The sequence below is a fragment of the Miscanthus floridulus genome, chromosome 8 (assembly GCF_019320115.1).
Source record: "Miscanthus floridulus cultivar M001 chromosome 8, ASM1932011v1, whole genome shotgun sequence".
In the NCBI taxonomy this organism is placed as follows: Eukaryota; Viridiplantae; Streptophyta; class Magnoliopsida; order Poales; family Poaceae; genus Miscanthus; species Miscanthus floridulus.
The window spans coordinates 154,645,141-154,663,618 of NC_089587.1; the positions used below are offsets into that span (position 1 = coordinate 154,645,141).

At 47.8% G+C, this 18,478-nt stretch overlaps 2 protein-coding genes and 1 pseudogene across 2 annotated transcripts; 2 read left to right on the forward strand and 1 right to left on the reverse strand.

Moving 5' to 3' along the window:
- Positions 1 to 1,817: 1,817 nt before the first annotated feature.
- Positions 1,818 to 3,120, forward strand: LOC136473789 (germin-like protein 2-4). The gene has a single exon (XM_066471424.1). It carries the CDS (start codon positions 2,158 to 2,160, stop codon positions 2,851 to 2,853), a length of 696 nt encoding a protein of 231 aa, XP_066327521.1. The 5' UTR covers positions 1,818 to 2,157; the 3' UTR covers positions 2,854 to 3,120.
- A 2,752-nt stretch (positions 3,121 to 5,872) lies between these two features.
- On the reverse strand, positions 5,873 to 9,979 carry LOC136473790 (uncharacterized). Its single transcript, XM_066471425.1, has 4 exons — positions 9,759 to 9,979; positions 6,798 to 7,263; positions 6,463 to 6,724; positions 5,873 to 6,391 (listed from the first exon to the last, which is right to left on the reverse strand). The coding sequence occupies exons 1-4, from the start codon at positions 9,832 to 9,834 to the stop codon at positions 6,095 to 6,097; spliced, it is 1,101 nt and encodes a 366-aa protein (XP_066327522.1). The 5' UTR covers positions 9,835 to 9,979; the 3' UTR covers positions 5,873 to 6,094.
- Positions 9,980 to 14,218: 4,239 nt separating this feature from the next.
- Positions 14,219 to 15,960, forward strand: LOC136470043 (glutathione S-transferase T2-like; annotated as a pseudogene).
- Positions 15,961 to 18,478: the final 2,518 nt, after the last annotated feature.

Sequence of the window (18,478 nt, forward strand, 5' to 3'; positions counted from 1 at the left end):
CATTTTATTTCGACCTAGATCATTGCTTTTCTATTAAAATTCTCCCCACAATGCTATAGTTAAATTTTGGCCTAAGATGTTTGGCCGACCTAGATCATTGCTTTTCTATTAAATTCTCCCCACAATGCTATAGTTAAATTTTGGCCTCAAAATGGTCTCCAAAAACCTAGAAAAAATCATCTAAATTCATGGTTGAGAAGTAGTATCTTATCATATAATTTTCCAGCATATTGGCTTAAGTAAATTCAAAGTTTCTTAACACAGCACGTGTTCAAAATTAAATTTCGATTTGAAATAAGATCATAAAAATGGCATGTTAGCAATAAAAATGGCATGCCAACACAAGGACTTGCGTGTGCTTAATCCATGGTGTGGGATCTCTTCTTTTTCATTGCATAGGTGGTTGTACTCTGATGTAATGTCTAATCTTTAATGAAGAGTGCATAGATACAGATCATGTACATTCTAATCACCGTGTCTTGTGTAAGCAATGATGCAGGAGATGCTGCAAGCAAGTTGCGTCAGTGGCAAGGGATATCCAGCCGATACGGCGGTAGCTAGCTTCGCGTTCGGCGGCGGGCATGTGTCCAGTCTGCTACGCCACGAAAGCATCATTGCCCAGCCCATGTTTAGATTGAAAAAAATTTCAAACTGATGAATAGTAGCACTTTCGTCTTATTTGGTAAATATTGTCCAATCGTGGACCAACTAAGCTCAAAAGATTCATCTCGTGATTTTGAACTAAACTGTGCAATTAGTTTTTTTTTTTACCTACATTTAATGCTCCATGCAAGCGGCTAAAAATTGATGTGATAGAGAGAAAGTAAAAAAACTTGGAATTTAAAGGTGATCTAAACAAGGCCCCAGATGTGAGACGTTGGCACGGTCAGACTACTCCCTGCTCACAAAAAGTTGCTACACACAGGTCAGCATCGGCACCAAAATTACCTTCCGAGCAATTTGCATTCATGGAGATTGGAGCATGACATGATTACCCCACCCCACAGCCCAGAATGAAGGCATCATCGAAACCCTCCAGTGTTGACGAACAGCGGAACAAGAACCCAGGTCTGGATTTCACCAAAAAAGAAAACAGGTCTGGCCCGATGGCTCTCATCTTCTGACATGATAGAATCACATGAATTTGTGCGTTTCGTATTTTTCTTTTGTTGAGGATAAGGATGACTCATGCATTTCCTGGAAGCTTAGCTAAAATCCACACGGGCGACGACTGATGACCTGACCCAAGGAATTTTCTTCTCCAGTCAAAGATGCTTGCCAACCTCAAGTAGTACTCTGTTTTCTACTACTACTACTTCCAGGAAGCCGCCGTTTTTTTTTCTCCACGATTTCTCATGGTTTCCCATGTATCCTACTATTCCTTTTCACCGCACCCACCACTCCACTCTAGGGCGCGTTTAGTTGGCCGGAATTTGCATGGGTAAAGTTTACATAGTGCCAGATTCTCTACTGTAGCATTTCGTTTGTATTTGGTAATAATTGTCCAACCGTTGACTAATTAGGCTCAAAATGTTCGTCTCGTAAAGTACAATCAAACTGTACAATTAGTTTTAAATTTCGTCTACTTTTAGTATTCCATGCATGTACCGCAAATTTAATGTAACGAGGAATCTTCTTTTTGCATAGTATCAACGTTGGAAACAAGGCCCTATTTCAAACAAGCCGACAGGCCCGACACTCAACAACAATTTAAAATCTGCACATCAGCGCACGCACGGATAAAATATGCAGGCCCAAAAATTCCATGATTTATGGAAGGAAAGGTAGGATTGCTGCCGTGGGTCATAAGAGGTTAGCTTACTGGCTTGTTATTTCATTTTCTTTTGGTCTCGGCACCAACAAAAAAAAAAAAGAGAAACGAATCAAAGAAACTGAAAAGGCCACTCAAGCGAAATATGGAAAGGAATTTAAAACATTCCAACCTAAAAGTTAGGTGCGTCGCAAATCATAGCTTAGTAGACATGTTCGTTTAGCATAAATGTACTCCAGAACAGAGTCACAGAGATGAGACCAGCCGCCCTCCTCCCCAGGCAAAGCTGCAGCTGCAACTCGAGAGTTTAGTGGTGACCACGCGCCGACGGGTGACGGGCTGAGCCAGCGACCGACGACACTAGCTAGCATTAGGAATCTGCAGCAATGGCTCCGCGTGATCTGCTCCTCCTCCTGCTCGCCGCCGTGCTGCTCCCAGCGTCGTCCACGGCGGACCCCGACGTGGTGCAAGACTACTGCGTGCCAGACACGGGCGGGCGTGCCGTGCCCGTGGATCCGGCGCGGCTCCCGTCCTACCCGTGCAGGAGCCCCGCGAACCTGACAGCGGCCGACTTCACCTCCGCGGGCGTGCGCGCCGCGGGCAACTTCTCGGCGGACACCGGGTTCGCGGGGGTGTCCGTGACCCCCGCGACGTTCCCGGCGCTGCACACCCTGGGGATGTCCTTCGCGCGCGCCGACCTCTCGGCCGCGGGCGGCGTGAACCCGCCGCACTACCACCCGCGCGCCACGGAGACGGCGCTCGTCCTGGCGGGCCGCGTCTACGCGGGCTTCGTCGACTCGGGGGGGCGCGTCTTCGCCAAGGTGCTCGAGAAGGGGGAGGTCATGGTGTTCCCGCGCGCCATGGTGCATTTCCAGATGAACGTCGGCGACGAGCCCGCCACGGTGTATGGCAGCTTCAACAGCGAGAACCCCGGCATCGTGCGCATCCCGGCCACCGTGTTCGGGTCAGGGATCAAGGATGGAGTCCTCGAGAGAGCGTTCGGCCTCTCGCCGGAGGAGCTCCGCCGGCTCGAGAAGAGGTTCGGGCCACCCAAGACCAAGACGGCGGAGATGGACGATTAATTAATCAGTAGATCAGGCAGGCGATATGATTATACTAAGAGCAGACTTTGTGATCTTGAATATATCTCTTTTCATTTGTTAATGTCTGTATGGATTATTTGGCGGTGGACGGTGGTTATCATGGATCGATATCGTGCTAGGCTTTGGAATGATTTGAGCCTTTAGAGCTGCAAAAACTGTAATGCTGGTACAGATGGGATGGGTATGGGCGGTTAGGTGTCACATTCAAGTGTCTATGATATGGGCTTATATACATTGTTAATTTAAAGCAGGCCGACTTTATTGTTGTTGATAATCATTTTGTTTATGCATGGGAGCTATCGATCATATATTAGCAACGGTAATACTTCTTGTAGGGTGTCCCTCCATCCGAACGCTCCTTTTGGTGAGCCTCGACGCCAGCCCAACAACCCCTCATATCCTATCTTCGTACCATCACTTCTCCTCGCAATTTCTCAAAAAATCAACACAGCGCCACGCCCGTGCTTCGTCGTGCCGCCTCGGTGTTCTCCACGGTGTCCCACCACCCCGCATCTCCACCACGCCCGAGCGTGGCCGGCCGCCTTCCTCCCTCTCCATCGCGCCTCTTGCATGTTGCGGCCGCCCGTCTTCCTCATGACCCTTATGTCGTCCTCGCCTTGCTCTGGAACCAGATGTGGATGCCTCTCCGGTCACTTCCTCCGCCACCCAATGGCATAGTCCTCTAGCCGACGACGTATAGTAAATGAACTCCTTTGCCACAGGCGTACGCAACCGTGAGGCCTTCTATTTGTTATGGTGTCGTGCTTTTGCCGGCTGCCTTGATGCGCCTTTGCCCCTTCCTCGCCTAGACATCCTTCTCGTCGCCCGTGCTGCTGGGCGACCGGCTCGTGGATGATCTTCGACTACAGTGGCATGGTGCCTTGGCACGGCCAAGGCGCGCATATTGCTGCGCTCCCTTAGTGCGGCAAGCAGCAAGGAGATGTTACGCAAAAGCGCATGTTGCAAGAGTATGCTTCAATTGTTTCAGATGTTTTAGAGGTATGCTGCAAGTGTTTCGCATGGATATTGCAAAAGTAGATTGAGATGTTGCAATGACTATACACGCATGTTGCAGGCGTCTATTCCAAATGTTTCATATGTTTCTTATACGTATATTGCAAGAGTTTTATCTGAATATTGTATATGTTTCACTCATATGTTGCAAACGTTTTATCTGGATGTTGCATATGTCTGCAACGACTTTCAAGTGTTTTTAGGCGTTTTGCAAGTGTTTCAGTTGTTTCTGTCATATGTTGCAAGTGTTTTATCTGGATATTACAAAAGTAAATCTGGTGTTGCACATATTGCAATGGGACCCACCTATGGGCGTTTTGTAAGTGTTTTAGACGTATGTTACAAGTGTTTCAATTATTTTAGACGTATGTTGCAAGTGTTTCATCTAGATGTTACAAAGTAGATCTGGTGATGCACTTGTGCAATGGTACCCACCTGCAGCTGCCGCCTGTTGCAGCTACTGGGGCGTCGTGCATGGCGGTTCATGTGTGAAGCGGGCATGGGAAGTGGCTGGTGCAAGCGCAGGCGGTCCCCACATGCGCGCCAGAAGAGGAGTTGAAGTAGGTGGTTCCAGTGTGCGAGCGGGCGATGTGGGCAGGGCAACGCGTCCACGCGATGTGGCCACAGGAAGCGAAGGAGGTGCAGGAAACTGAGGGGCGCACGACACAAGTGCGTCCGTCCGAATGCACGGACGCTAGCATCTCCCCATTAGTCTATCCCTAATACTAAAGAGGTAAAATTTGTTGCGCAAAATCTTTCGTCCAACCTAATAATCCTAAAGTGGCTCGGTTTCAGCAATCATGCAACTGTTTTTTTTTTCTAAAGTCAATTCTGTGTCCGCCGCATCCTATTAACCTTGTTCCCTTGGGTTTTGGTCTAATAAATAAATAATTTTTTCTTTTCCTATGTTGGTTCCTGTACGTTTCAGTGTCCATCCATTTTTTTTGTTTTGGATCTTTTCATTGTTTTTTGTTGTTCGTTTATCCGGTTATCTATTTCTTTCTCCAATAAAATCAATAATAATTATAATATTATAGATATTTCAACCATTGACTTTTTGTAATCTCTAAGAAAATAAAGTTTTCTAATACCAAATTGTTAACATAATTTTTATTAGAAACATATTCTTATTGAAATCTAGATTAGCCAACAGTTCAACTAATAAAAATGTGAACTGAAATCTTGATCACTTTATTGCTTATCTAATCCAGTCTAAATAAATGTATCTCTAAAGTCCATGGTGAGGGCTAGCATGTAAAAAGTTGAGAGAGGTCTCCCACATTAATCATCGGTGGATAGACCAATCTTGGACACGTTGGCAGCTAACTCGTTATTGACAAATTTTTATGGGTCCTCAAAGGTCACGGAACTCGATATTTCATTATACCAGCACATATATAGAACAAAAATTAAAGTTATGATGTATTTATATCTAAATATTTATGCGCTTTGCATTAGGAGAAAAAACCATCAAAATTGTATTTTAGTTCGATACAGGATTAATAGTTATCGTCATAGTTGCCAACAATAAATTATATTGTAGATGTCATGGCCATCAAAAAATAAATTGTAACTTTTAATTTTTGAATTTATAAATGTTGAAACATAAATAATATGTACCATTCTTATTGTCGTTCCCCAAAAATATTTAACAGGTTTTTTTCTCCCGTCGCAACGCGCGGACATGTTTGCTAGTAAAGAACTAAAGACATAACTAGCACGCTTCTGTACAAATTAATTGTACCCTGAATTATTAGTGGGCCTAAAACTTCTTTTCACCCTGATCCTCAGTTCCTCTCCTAGCCCATGACTTGGCACTCCCTGAATTATTAGTGGGCCTAAAGCTTCTTTTCAGCCTAGTCCGGGCGCATAGCTCCCTCTTCTGTCCCTCACCTGCGCTCTATTAGACGCGAAATCATTTCTTTGAACGAACAGGCACCTTGAGCAGCGAAATGTGTATAGCCTTTTTGGTGAGAGAAACGGAAGACAAACCTTTTGAGACTACAGAGCTTATTTTTCTTATATATATTTCTCTATATATCTGTATAATATAGGACAGGAATAGAAGAAACAATCGCAAAGACATGTCGGTAGCATTCTCACTGCACTACAAAGCAAGACCCAAATAAGAGCGGCACCCGAAAACCCAGCAGGACGAAGAGGGAGAGGGGGAGCTAGACTCGACAACGACGACGGTCACAAATCGTCAGTCGTCGCCGAGCAGCAGCGACTTGACGATGACGTCGGCCATCCCTTCTGCCATGGGGAAGAGGTGTCCGGCCGTGGGCAGCTCGTGGTAGCGCACCCACGGCAGGCTCTGGGCGATGTACCTCGACATCCCCACGGGCACGATGAGGTCCTCGGCGCCGTGCCACAGGTGCACCTTGCCCTCGCCGCCCGGGAACGGGTCCTCCAGCTCCAGCGGGCTCCAGCTCCACTTGCCGAAGCCGACCATCATGTCGCGGTGCAGGCTCTCGTACTCCCCCTGCTGCCGCACCTGGTGCTGCATGCAAGTCACACAAGGTGAGAAACATCATCCCAATAATAAAACGGGGGAATCGGATCAGAGCTTACAGTGTGGGTTCTGTAGGCGAAGGTGGGGATGAGTGCCATGTCGGCCGGGGACATGATGGCCGGGTTGAAGGCGATGACGCTGGAGGCCGGGAACAGCTTCTGGGCGTTCCACCAGTAGGTGAGCCAGGGCGCGTGGTGCGCCACGCCCACGGCCCACTTGTCCTGCGCCAGCTGCACGTTCCAGGCGTCCAGGGTCACGTTCGCAGGGAACCCGGACCACCAGAAGTTGCCCACAGGGCCCAGGATGGCTACGCCCGAAAGCCTGCAAGTTTGCGAAATTCAGCCCATGATCTTCTTGCCTTCTCAAAATCCAGACCAGAGGCTGCCTGCCGTACCTGTGCGGGATGTACTTGAGGCAGCTCCACATGATCTCGCCGCCCATGGAGAAGCCGGTGAGGTAGAACCTGGGGCCGAGCTCCAGGGCGTCGGCGAGCTGCTCGATGTCCAAGGCGACGCTCTTCTCGGTCCGAGCCGGGTGCGGGTCGCTCTCCCCGTACCCGGGCCGGTCGAAGGAGAGCAGGTAGATGCCCAGCTCCCGGGCCAGCTCCGGCGACACCCGGAGCACGTCGTACCTGCAGGAGTCGAACCCGTGCATGAAGATGATCCTGTACCTGGCCTGCTCCCTGGGCACGCCCGATTCGTGGTAGGCCAGGTGCCGGCCGTCCTTGAGCCTGATCCTCGGCGACGTCACCGGAGGGCCGCCGGGCGTTCCGGGGATCTTGGGAGGCGGCGCCTGGAGCTGCCGGTACACCAGCGCCAGCAAGAAGACGAACGCGAGGCGCGGGAGCCTCTTCATGATGCCTGTCAACGACAGAGCGGTGCAAAGCGAGTCAACCACCGTCCTGACACTGCAACGTTCCGAGGACGTCGGCAAGTACACATGAAGGGCTACTGCCACCACGTAGCAGGAAATTGGACACGTAACTGTCGTCGTAATGTATGTATAGAGGAATAACAATTCTCTGTCTGCTGGAGAAAACAACTGGTGTGGAATGCCTTTTAGCTACCAGATTCCGGCTTTGGAAGTAGCGCATGCATGCGAGGAAAACTGTGTGTTTTGGATCAAACGTACGTGTCTTGTTTTTGAATTTTGACGCCCCAATGGGCCAATAGTACAACGTATCCAATTCCAACGCAGAGTGTCGCCGTCTCGCCGACGGCTAGTATGTCGTACTCGTAAGGTCGTCTCTTCGCCGGCCCAAAAGGTCCGGAACAGGGCGGCTGAAAGCAACAGGCTGCTCAAATAGTCAGTCAGATTGCAAAAAAAGGAGACGAACCGAATGCTACGCTACTCGCCCGGAATCAAAGTGTCCCTTTCGGGATCTCCAAGGCTCAACTCAATCACAGGGCTCATCGGTCGTGCAAAAAGTCCAAATCCATGACGACGCGAATGGGCGATGCCTCTACGTTTTCCCGAGCTTTTGGAGCAAGGACACGCGCATGGATATCGAGATCGAGGACACTGGACACCACCCCGGCCCTGAATATGAATCCATAATCCATTACATGCATGGGCGCAAAAAACAAAAGAACAGCACGCTAATGTTTTGACTTTTCAGTATACGCTGTTGTTCCTTAATTAAGGCACATACATGATTGACTGTTGGAACGCTAACTTTTCATGACTTATGCTGGTTTGAACGCTAACTTTTCTGTAGGTTTGAAGGTTGGCATATACTCCTTGGGTTCCAAACTACAAGACGTTTTTGGCATTTCTAGATACATGCCATTTATTATGTATATATACATAGTGTATAATAGCAAAAACTATGTAAGAGAAGAGCCAAAACTCGTCTTATAATTTGGAACGGAGGAGTAGAAGACATTAATTTAGAAGGGCATTTGGAACTTTGGTACAATTTGGAACTTATCTCTATTCCTAATTAAAGGATACAAGGATTAGGTTAATATAGCAACAAATATGAGTTAGCGTACTCCTAGTAAACAACAAGGTCTCATGACGTGTGTATCAGAATGCCATAATGGCAAACGAAATTTAAAATACCGGCTGCCGGTTTGACCAGTTGCAGCCATGCAGATGTACTAGGCCTAATATATTGGCGGTCAACTCCCATCCTACCACGTACTGGGATGTGGCCACGGCATATGGATCTCGTTATACCACGTAATCCAACTACTCCTATATAGAAACTAAAGTCCTTTGGTCTAGACAAACTAAAAATAATCTGTTGCAGAAATAACAATTGTTTGCTGGAGTAAAGCTAAGCTAGGAACTGGTGCAGAGGTTGTTCTAACTTCCAGATTCGCATCTGTAAGTAAATGAGTATGCTAAAAGGTTGTTCTAACTTCGAGATTCGTATAGAGTAGTAGGAAACAATGGACGGGCCAACGGTCAGAAACTCGGCATCTGACTGTTTGGCGCTTTTAATTTGGAAAGGCACCCGCAAGTAGTAGTAGTAATAACTAGGGAAATCGCGTGTCTCCCACGCAACTTGAAATGCTGAGAGCACTGCAGCTGCAGCGGGCCGCCACAACCAGCGCCTTTAGCACAACCAAAACACCCCCCCGTTTTATCGTTTTTTCGCCATCTATTCTTCACTGCGACTGCGAGAGAAGGACCGAAACCTTGCCACACGGAAACAAGCAACGTGGTGCAGACTCGGAGTGCCCGACGTTGTCCAGTACTAGTGACAAGGCCATGGTCATTGGGTTTAACGCCCACGTGGTTAAGGAGAAACCAAGAGATGAAAAAAAAGAAAGTCACATGGGCACAGCAAACATTGGGTTTAACGCCCACGTGGTTAAGGAGAAACCAAGAATTACGGGATGACCACGGGGCTTGACGCCCACCGCGCCGGCGTTACATGCGGACAGGACAAGGATCTCTAGGCCCGGAGGCCGGAGGCGGAGCCTGCCTGGTCGGCTGGACAGACTCTGGAGCAGGAGACGAGGAGAGACACCCGTGACTACAACGATGAGCACCCAACAAGCTTTACACAAGGAAAGGAAAAGAAGAATCGAGGGAAGAGATGGTGTCACCGGTCGTCGTAACAGCTAATAACATGATTCGGGCGCGGCAGAGTTTGACATGCTGATCAAACGATCTCTCTCTCGCGTCGATCGTCACCCGACCCTAGCCATTGAGGTTGAAATCTTTACCTCTAATCTAATCGATCTAATAATATAAAAGGTGCAAGTCCTATTGCGTGCTGTGTCAAGATATCAAAAGTCACCCGATCGGCGCTACTCGATGATGCAGCGCGTGCATGCGTTCCAGCGAGAGATGAAGATCTCCAAACAGACAGAGCGCTGCATGGGAAAGGAGAGAGGCGTACCGGAGTCGGATGACTTGGGCGGCGGCGTCGCCTTGCCGCCGGCGGACGGCTTCTTGACCGAGTCAGCAGCAGCCATGGTCGGACGAGACGGTGCCGAGGGGGGCCAGGGCAGCAGCAAAATCTCGGCCTCGAGCGGTGGGACGGTTAGATCGGACGGATGGGGAGGGAGGCGAGGCGACGCAACCAGAGGGCAGAGGCCGTTTTATAGCGACTAGATAGAGAAGCCACCCCCGCAACGACGTCACGCTCGCGCTCTTGTGTTGGGAATGCCTGGTTTACTAGCGCAGGGCAGGAAAACTGGACAAGGCGGCAGGGCACGGCCACCACGCTACGACCTGTGACCATACCGACGAGTCCCGATCCCGGTCGCCCCGTGGGCGGACCGGTGCCTGCGCTGCGCCTCGTGTCAGCAGACGCAGGGAAGGGAGGGGAAGGGCGGAAGGCCAAGTCCAGCCGTCCAGGCAAAAAGGACCCCAAACGCACGCCCAGTGCCGGCTCGTGCACGGCGGCTACGGAACTTGGGATTGCAGGCAGGCAGCCCCCTGCGACCCGCGCGTCGCGCGTCGACCTTGTGCGCAGACTGCTGGCGCAGCGCAAGATCCGTAGCCGCCGGCCCACGGCACACGGCTGGCGCAGCGCACCACATGCTCGATAGTATGTATGCCTGCCATAGTGCTGTGTAGGTAGGTTGTTTACCATACCATACGATCTGTTACTCATGAAATCCTCCAACTTCATTGTTGATTATCCATGCACAATTACATGGGATATCTGCCAATTTCTGCAGCACGCACGCTCATCATGTCTTCAACTGGGCACCATTCAGAGATATCAAGTCTCAGAGTCGCTGGCTAATGCACATGATTAACCCAGTTGCTATTTGGAACATTTGAAAGCTAAAAGAATACATACAAGTATATGTTTTCAGCTGTATAGGTTCTTGCCTCAATTTGCAAGAGCTGTGGATGAGGTGTCCTCTGGCTAGTCAAACACATGGAGCAACACATGCTAGAGCTCGGCAGACTGACGGACGTACAACTTTCTATGGGACTTGATGATTGTAACCCTTCTTTGTAATTTGAGAGTTTGTACGGTCAATTTACATGGTTGCGGGGATCAAGTGCTGGGGTGTCCTCTTCCCGGTCAAGAACTTGGAGCAGAGCAACACATGCTAGCTAGTTCTCTGATTGTAATATCTACAAATGTAGTTCCGATAATATAAATGAGAAATTGTTAAATGGATATAATCTTCTGAAACATATAATCATCTAGATGTTCCCTTGTGTCCAACACGTGCTCATATTTTAATATCTTGTTCTCAAAGGGCCTCATATTTTCCATATCTTGTTCTCAAAGTAAAACACGTGCTTATATTTTATTACCTCATTTGGTAACCATAGCCCCACGTTAATAATATATATACTAGAAGCTTCTTTGTCAACTCTAAAACGAAAGGTGATGAATATATTTTACAAAAGAATAATGAAACATACATGCAGAATTAATTGCACACGAGACTGTTGATATCTCTAACAAATACCTATATGAATTTTACAAAAGCTAGCTGAATTTTACAAATACCTATGTGCGTGGCCGGAGGGCGCGGTGGGCCGCCGGAGGGGGTGGCGCGTCGGCGTGCGTGGAGCAGTAGGCGCGGCAGGCGGGCGCTGCTGGTGGGCGGACGGGCGTGCGGCCGCGGCCGGCGGGCAGGCAGACAGAGGGAGGGCGGCTCACGGACGATATTTATCTGGGACTGCCGCGCCGTGAGGGATGGCGTGGCACTGCCACGCCAAGATCGGTGGCGCGCCAGAACCTGCCACGTCACCGGTCAGCGTTCCGGTCGTCGCCACGTCATCCCGGTCGCCGCGCCACCATGCATGGCGCGGCACATATGTTTTGTCGCGCTAGGAAAATAGACGCGGCAAAAAATGTTAGTTTTGAAAAAAAAAACAGTATTAGATTTTAAATTAGTTTAAAAAAAGTGTTAAAAAAATTCACCATTTGCACCCCTGCTCATCACGGCAGTGGCGACGACGGAAGCGGCAATGGTGGTCTGGTGTGTATCTCCTGCCATCATGGGCATTGGCGGCTATGTCCTAGTCTCTCTTCTATGGGCTCTTGGGATTGAGGCGTTTGTGCGACGGCATGAGCTAGCACGTTCCTGATTTTACGAGAAGAAAACTACTTGATGCTGATATGGGCTAGCCGAGTTGCAGCTTGCAGGTGCTTGCAGCCAAGCCGAGCAAGGGAGGCGAAGAGCTCGGAAAAGGAGCCGCGGGGGAGCTGCGCCTTGCCTGGACGCTTCGGAACACGTGGCTTGCATTCACACTGGGCCTGTACGGAGACGCCGTGAGTCGGCCTGCATCAAATTTTCTCCTCCAATATTCCATGAGATTGTCTGACTCGGCCAAGGATCGAGGAGAGAGGGCCCATCCCCGGAAAGTTCCGCGCCAGCACGACCTAGAGAGTTATTATTATTGTTTTGTTAAGCTATAATAAATTTGTTCAAATACTATCCATTCAAAAAGAAAAGTAATTCTTCGATCCTCAAATGGTAATGTTTGGTTGGAGACGTTCGGACAAACAGATGGACAGACCCCGCGCACGTAACGCCCAAGAAAAAAGAGAGGAGACGTGCGGTTACAGTCAAGCAGACCCACACCCGTCCTTTCTGGTTTCAGTGGGGCAACGCATAGGAGCGTGTCGTTCGGGGTGCAGTTCGGGATGCATGTCGTGCGTGGGGAACCATGAATGCGCGTGACCACGGAGAGAGGCTCCCTGCTGCGTTCGCTGCTAGCTGGACCATCCAGTCAGGCCCCTAGCCGCACGCGCCGAGGGCTGCAGGCCTCCCTGTCACGCCTGCCCTCGATCTGTTGCCTAGCACCTAGCCTGCTGCTGCTTGCTGTCCTGCTCTTTTCTCTCTCTGCGTTGTCTGCGCCTTGGCCAAGCTACCCCTGCCGCATGCTGCCTGTAGCGTTGTTGCTTGGCCGACTGGATTAGCCAGCTGCAGGGTCGGCCCGACCGCTTGCCTGTTTGTGAGAGGAGCAGGGGCCCACATCTTGCATGCACCGTTTGGTGCTTCCGTGACGGTTGATCGTTGGTAGCTGAGTGCTGGCCCAAATTGTTCCGCTACTTCATGGCATCGAGCTTCGTATGTTTAATGCGTTTTAGATGTATGTTTCATCTGGATGTTGCATATGGTGCATTGGCTATACACATATTTTGTAAGTGTATGTTTCAAATGTTTCATCTGTTTCAGACATATGTTGCAAGTGTTTTATCTGTATGTTTCATATGTTGCAATGGCTATACACGTATGTTGCAAGTGTATGTTTCAAATGTTTCTTCTGATTCAAACGTATGTTGTAAGTGTTTTATGTGGATGTTGCATATGTTGCAGTGGCTATACACATATGTTGCAAGCGTATGTTGAAATATTTCACCTCTTTCAGACGTATGTTGCAGCAAGTGTTTTTATTAGTAGGCGCAATATGTTTCACGCGTTTTAGATGTTTGTTTCATATGTTTCATCTGAATGTTGCATGAATGTTGATCTAGTCCCCATCAGCATGCGTGTCCATGGGTGCGCAACACAGAAGCGAAGCGAGGGGACGGAACGGATCGAAACGCGTAGCAGCAAACACGGGCTTGCGTGTGTACGTGCAACACCATGTGGGGGCGAGCGCCGGGCGAGCGAGCAGTTGTAGCCCCATGCGGGACAAGTGAGGCAGGCAGCGACAGGCACAACGTGATTCATCAAGCATGCGGGGTGGGCAAAATAGGTGGAGCAGACACGGGCGTCCGGATGGGGCTAGTGTCCGGACGTCCGGGTGCTAGCCACACCCATCCTCAAACCAAACAACATCTGTTTTTTAAGTTACATTGCATACTATGTAGGTGTGAAATATGGAAGCTAAAAATCATACTATAACCATTGCAACTATATATATACATGACATTGACAAGACTCGCGGCCTGTTATCGCTTCCACCCCTTATATTATACAATAATATTTAACCATAGCCTTAGCAAAGAACCTGCCACAATATTTGTCCATGATAATTAATACTATAAAGACGGAAAAAATGATTCCAAAGAAGAGAAGTAGTCTTTGTCGTAATATTTAGGCCAGTCTCAATGGGATGTCATGGGAGTGTCATGCACGTTAATTAGGGTGACATATCAGCATGGGAGCACTTTTTGCATGAAATGGTGAGGAGAGAGAACAAGTTCGTTTCATGGCCACGACACTCGCCAGCTCTATTTCCAAGCTCTCGGTAACCCCACGACACCCGCATTGAGAGGGGAGAGTTTCATCCCACAGATCTCGTGCTCCAGGCGCGAAGATCCAATCCTTCCCACGCGATTCCTCCCGCGTCGCGCGCGATTTCTTCTTCCTCCTTCCCCGCGCGCGCCTTCTTCTCCTTCCCCATCCTGCCCTGGCCGCTAGATTCAGCGCCATGGATGTTGGCCGTAGCTCCAGGCGGCGAAACAAAGGAGGGAAAGGGCACGGAGGCAGCCACCTTGGAATGAAGACGGCGTTCTCTCCTACGCCGCCAGCCCCTCCGGCTTCTTCTCCGCTGGCCCCTGCTTTGCCGTCTTCATCCCCACCGCAAGTAGCAGGAGTGCCATCGGCCGCTGCGCCACCACCGTCCGCCCCAGCGCCGCCACCGGGTCCGCCAGCACCGTCCGCCCTAGAGCCGCCACTAGGTCGAGCACCGACATCTGCGCCTTCTTCCTTCCCTGGTGTGCCTTCTTCCAAGCCGTGGCCACCACAAGGAGCAGGATGGGGAGCCATGCCCCCAAATTTTCCATCTCAACATGGAAACCAGCAAGCCCCAGATCCACGGTAATCAGTTGATTTCGATGTGTAGAGATGTATAGATTTATGCCTGCAATTAGTATTTTTTTGTTTTGATGAATATGCCTGCAATTAGTTGATTTCAGTGTGTAGAGATGTATAGATTGATGCCTGCAATTAGTATTTTTTGTTTTGATGAATATGCCTGCAATTAGTTGATTTTAGTGTGTAGAGATGTATAGATTGATGCCTGCAATTAGTATTTCTGGTTTTTTAATTGTGTGAAAACTTCAGGGTCTATCCACCTGGTGGTTTTGTAAATTTCCTTCAACAGCCACACTATCCGCCGCACCCACACATGCCAGGAGAAAATTTTCATTTTGTTGGTCAGACTATGAACGTGAACCTAATATCTCCACCACCACCACCAAGTGCCTATGGAACAGTAACACCCCAAGCTATGAAACAAGGCACTTCAACAAACGAGACGGTGAATATTGACATTGAGGAAGGAGAGAATAGTGAGGCAAATAGGGCAGTAAAGAAAATATATTGGACTCATGACAAAGAAATGAGGCTGGTAATTGATTAGTTTTTTATTTTCCTTTTTGTAGGCCAGTGTTTGGTACAATACTTGATTTGTTCATATTTTTTATTTCATATTTTGTAGGCCAGTGCTTGGTTGAATGGTTCAAAAGACCTAGTTAGGGGTAATGACAAGAAATTTGATACATTTTGGAAAGAAATCACTGAGGAGTTTAATAGGAAAGGGAATGGGAAGCGTAGAAGGGAAATAAACCAATTGAAGGTTCACTGGTCACGCCTGAAGTCATCGATCACTGATTTCAATGACGCTTGGACTAAGGTAACTCAAATGCATACAAACGGATACTCCGACGACATGCTAGAGGAAGAGGCACAGAAGATATATGAAAGCAGGTTTGGAAAGCATTTTTCGTTGGTGCATTGGTGGAAGATATTAAAAGAGGAGCCCAAATGGTGTGCACAGTTTGAGGAAAAAGAGAAAGACAAGACTAAGATAGTTGATGTTCCAGAAGAACAGTCACGTCCCATTAGTAGAGAAGCAGCAAAGGCTGACCATAGTGGAAAGCGCAAGAAGGATAATGTTATGGAAGGAATTGTCATCCTTAGGAACAATATTGAGAAAATTATCAAGGTGCAGCAAGATCGGAAGGTGGAGTGCGAAAAGGTTACGGAAGCACAAATTTAGATATCAAACGCAAATTTGAAGGCAGCAAAGGAGCAAAAGGAAGCAAGGATGTTTGAGGTCTATAATTCCTTGCTCAATCAAGATACAAGTCACATGTCTGAAGATCAAAAGGCCAACCGAGAGAAGCATTACATAAGCTTGAGGAAAAGTTATTTGCTGACTATGGTTAGTTCTCAGTCTTAATGCTGCATTATATATTTGTGTGAATGTAGCACTATATATGTGTGAATGCAACACTTTATTTTAAGACTTAATGCTGCACTATATAGCCAGTGAATGTAGCACTATATATGTGTGAATGTGAAAGTGCATCTAGCCCTTTAGTGGGTTTTGGATGATTGAATGACAACGTGATTAAAGGACTAACCCATTTGCTAAGTGTGGACAGGTAATAGGTTATCTCATAGGTACTTAATGAAAGCCAAAATGATGTGTTGTTGTGTAAACAATCTAGTTCAAGCACAAGACAATAATGCAAATGGAATTCATGCTAAGGCTTAATTATTGTGGGATTTCCATGTTCTATGTGAAAGCAAGCTTGTAAGAATTAATTAATGAGACATAAAGAATTGCATATGGATTGGTCTCATATTTGAAGCTTGCTAAATTGAAATGAAAATGATAACAATACATGAATGGATGATTCAACACAAGATGTGACTTGATGGCTTGAGATGGTGAAGATAGCAAGGAAAGGCTTCGAGGTACTAAGCAAGGGTGAAGGGCAAGCGATGGCTTAGCGGCTGAAGAACCTAGCTAGGGTAAAGAAGGAAGTACTTGCATTTAGTTGAGGCACTAATCAAGCTATGATGTTCTTATTTATGTGGATGATCAAATCACTATTGGAGTGTTTGATGGAAGTGACTTGATACATTTGGGATTATTCAAATTTGATGAATGGAATAAAGTCACATGCTCAAGATGGCTATGCTCAAGTGAAAAGATCAATATCAACATGTTAGCACCCTTACTTGATGAAGATTGAAAGAGAAGGCATAAATTCAAAAGAGGTCAACTCAAGTGGTATAAATTCATTTTTCCTTTGATCTTGAGTTTGATAGGTATGCCGTACTATTAAGAGGGATGCATCATGTTGATAGATAATGTTTCATAAGTGCTTAAGCCAACCCATGTGAGTTTTGAGTATTTGAGAGATAAAAGAGCTAACAGATTTCTTGCTGGTCTGGCCATACCGGACGTGTCCGGTATTTGTCCAGTAGCTGTAAAATTATTGTTCTTAGGTTAGTTTGTTGGGAGTTCTGACGGTCGGGAGTCCCAGCATGGGCCGGGAGTTCCGACGTCTCGCACTTTAACCGACTCGGAGGGTTCACTGTCCTGGTCATACCGGACATGTCCGGTATTCGTACCGGACGTGTCCAGTATGGATGACCAGAAGCCAACGGCTAGTTTTTAAAAGCCTTGAGGGTCGGGAGTTCCGACGGTCGGGAGTTCCGACATGCATCGGGAGTTCCGACACCTCACTAACTTTAACTCAGTTACATGTTTTTCAAATATGCTGAGGGTCAGGAGTTCCGATGTGAGTCGGGAGTTCCGACGATCGGGAGTCCTGGTATTCATCGGGAGTTCCGACGCCTCACAACTTCACTGTAACTTAGTTATCATTGGCGTAGTGTGAGTCATACCGGACATGTCCGGTATGTGTCCGGTATGGCAATGGCTATAAAACGGCTAGTTTTTTAAGGTGCTATAAATACCCCAAGCCTCCACCTGTGGAGGCTGCTGATTCTGCTGACATACACACACGTTTTTGAGCCTTGCCAACTCTCCTAAACCCTCTCTTAGTGAGTGTGTAATACAAATTGCAAAATCCATTTGTGGGTTAAGAGAGAATTTGAAAAAGAGAGCAAGCCACCACTTGAGCACTTGTGCATATTGTCAATCTCGTGATTCGCATTTGTTACTCTTGGACTCTTCGGTCCTAGATAGTTAGGTGTCGCCGGAGAGCACCCGAGAGATTATGGTGTGCCACGAAAAGTTTGTAACGGTCGATTTTGCCACCTCAGAATCATCTAGTGGAAGGAGGAAAAGGAGTTGGAAAAGACTCTGGCTAGAGTGACCTTTGTGGTACCCTCTAGGGCTGACCTTTGCTGGGTCGCCCGTAGCCCCCTCAACGGAGAGTAGGACTCGAACGAGTCCGAACTTCGGTAAAACAAATATCGTGTCTCAATTTGCATTTCATTCGATATTTGTGTTGCTCTAGCTCTTGTGCAGGTTCTCTGTGTTTACTGTCATCTCCAGTACATACCTACAGTTTGATTTGAAGATAGAAATCAAAGGGAGCAAGTTTGGGGCTGCTCTATAGAAATCATGCATACCGGACACGTCCGGTATTAGAGCTCAGTGCTAAAATTATTTGATCCTTGCGCTAATCGTTGTGTTGTAGGATTGTGGCTCCTAGATTTATTTAGTATCTTTTACATACTCTGTGGCTAACTTGTGAGGGGTGGTATTACTCTTATTCGGAGTTTCCATTTTGAAAACTCCCTTTACTAATTGTTTCCGCATTTAAAGGTGTTAATTTTCAGAAACGCCTATTCACCCCCCTCTAGGCGGCATCCTAGGTCCTTTCAATTGGTATCAGAGCGAGGTTCTCACCTAAAGCTTCACCGCCGTGAGAAAAGGATGTCGATGCCTATCGAGTTGGAGCCGGTGCTTCTCCAAAATGAT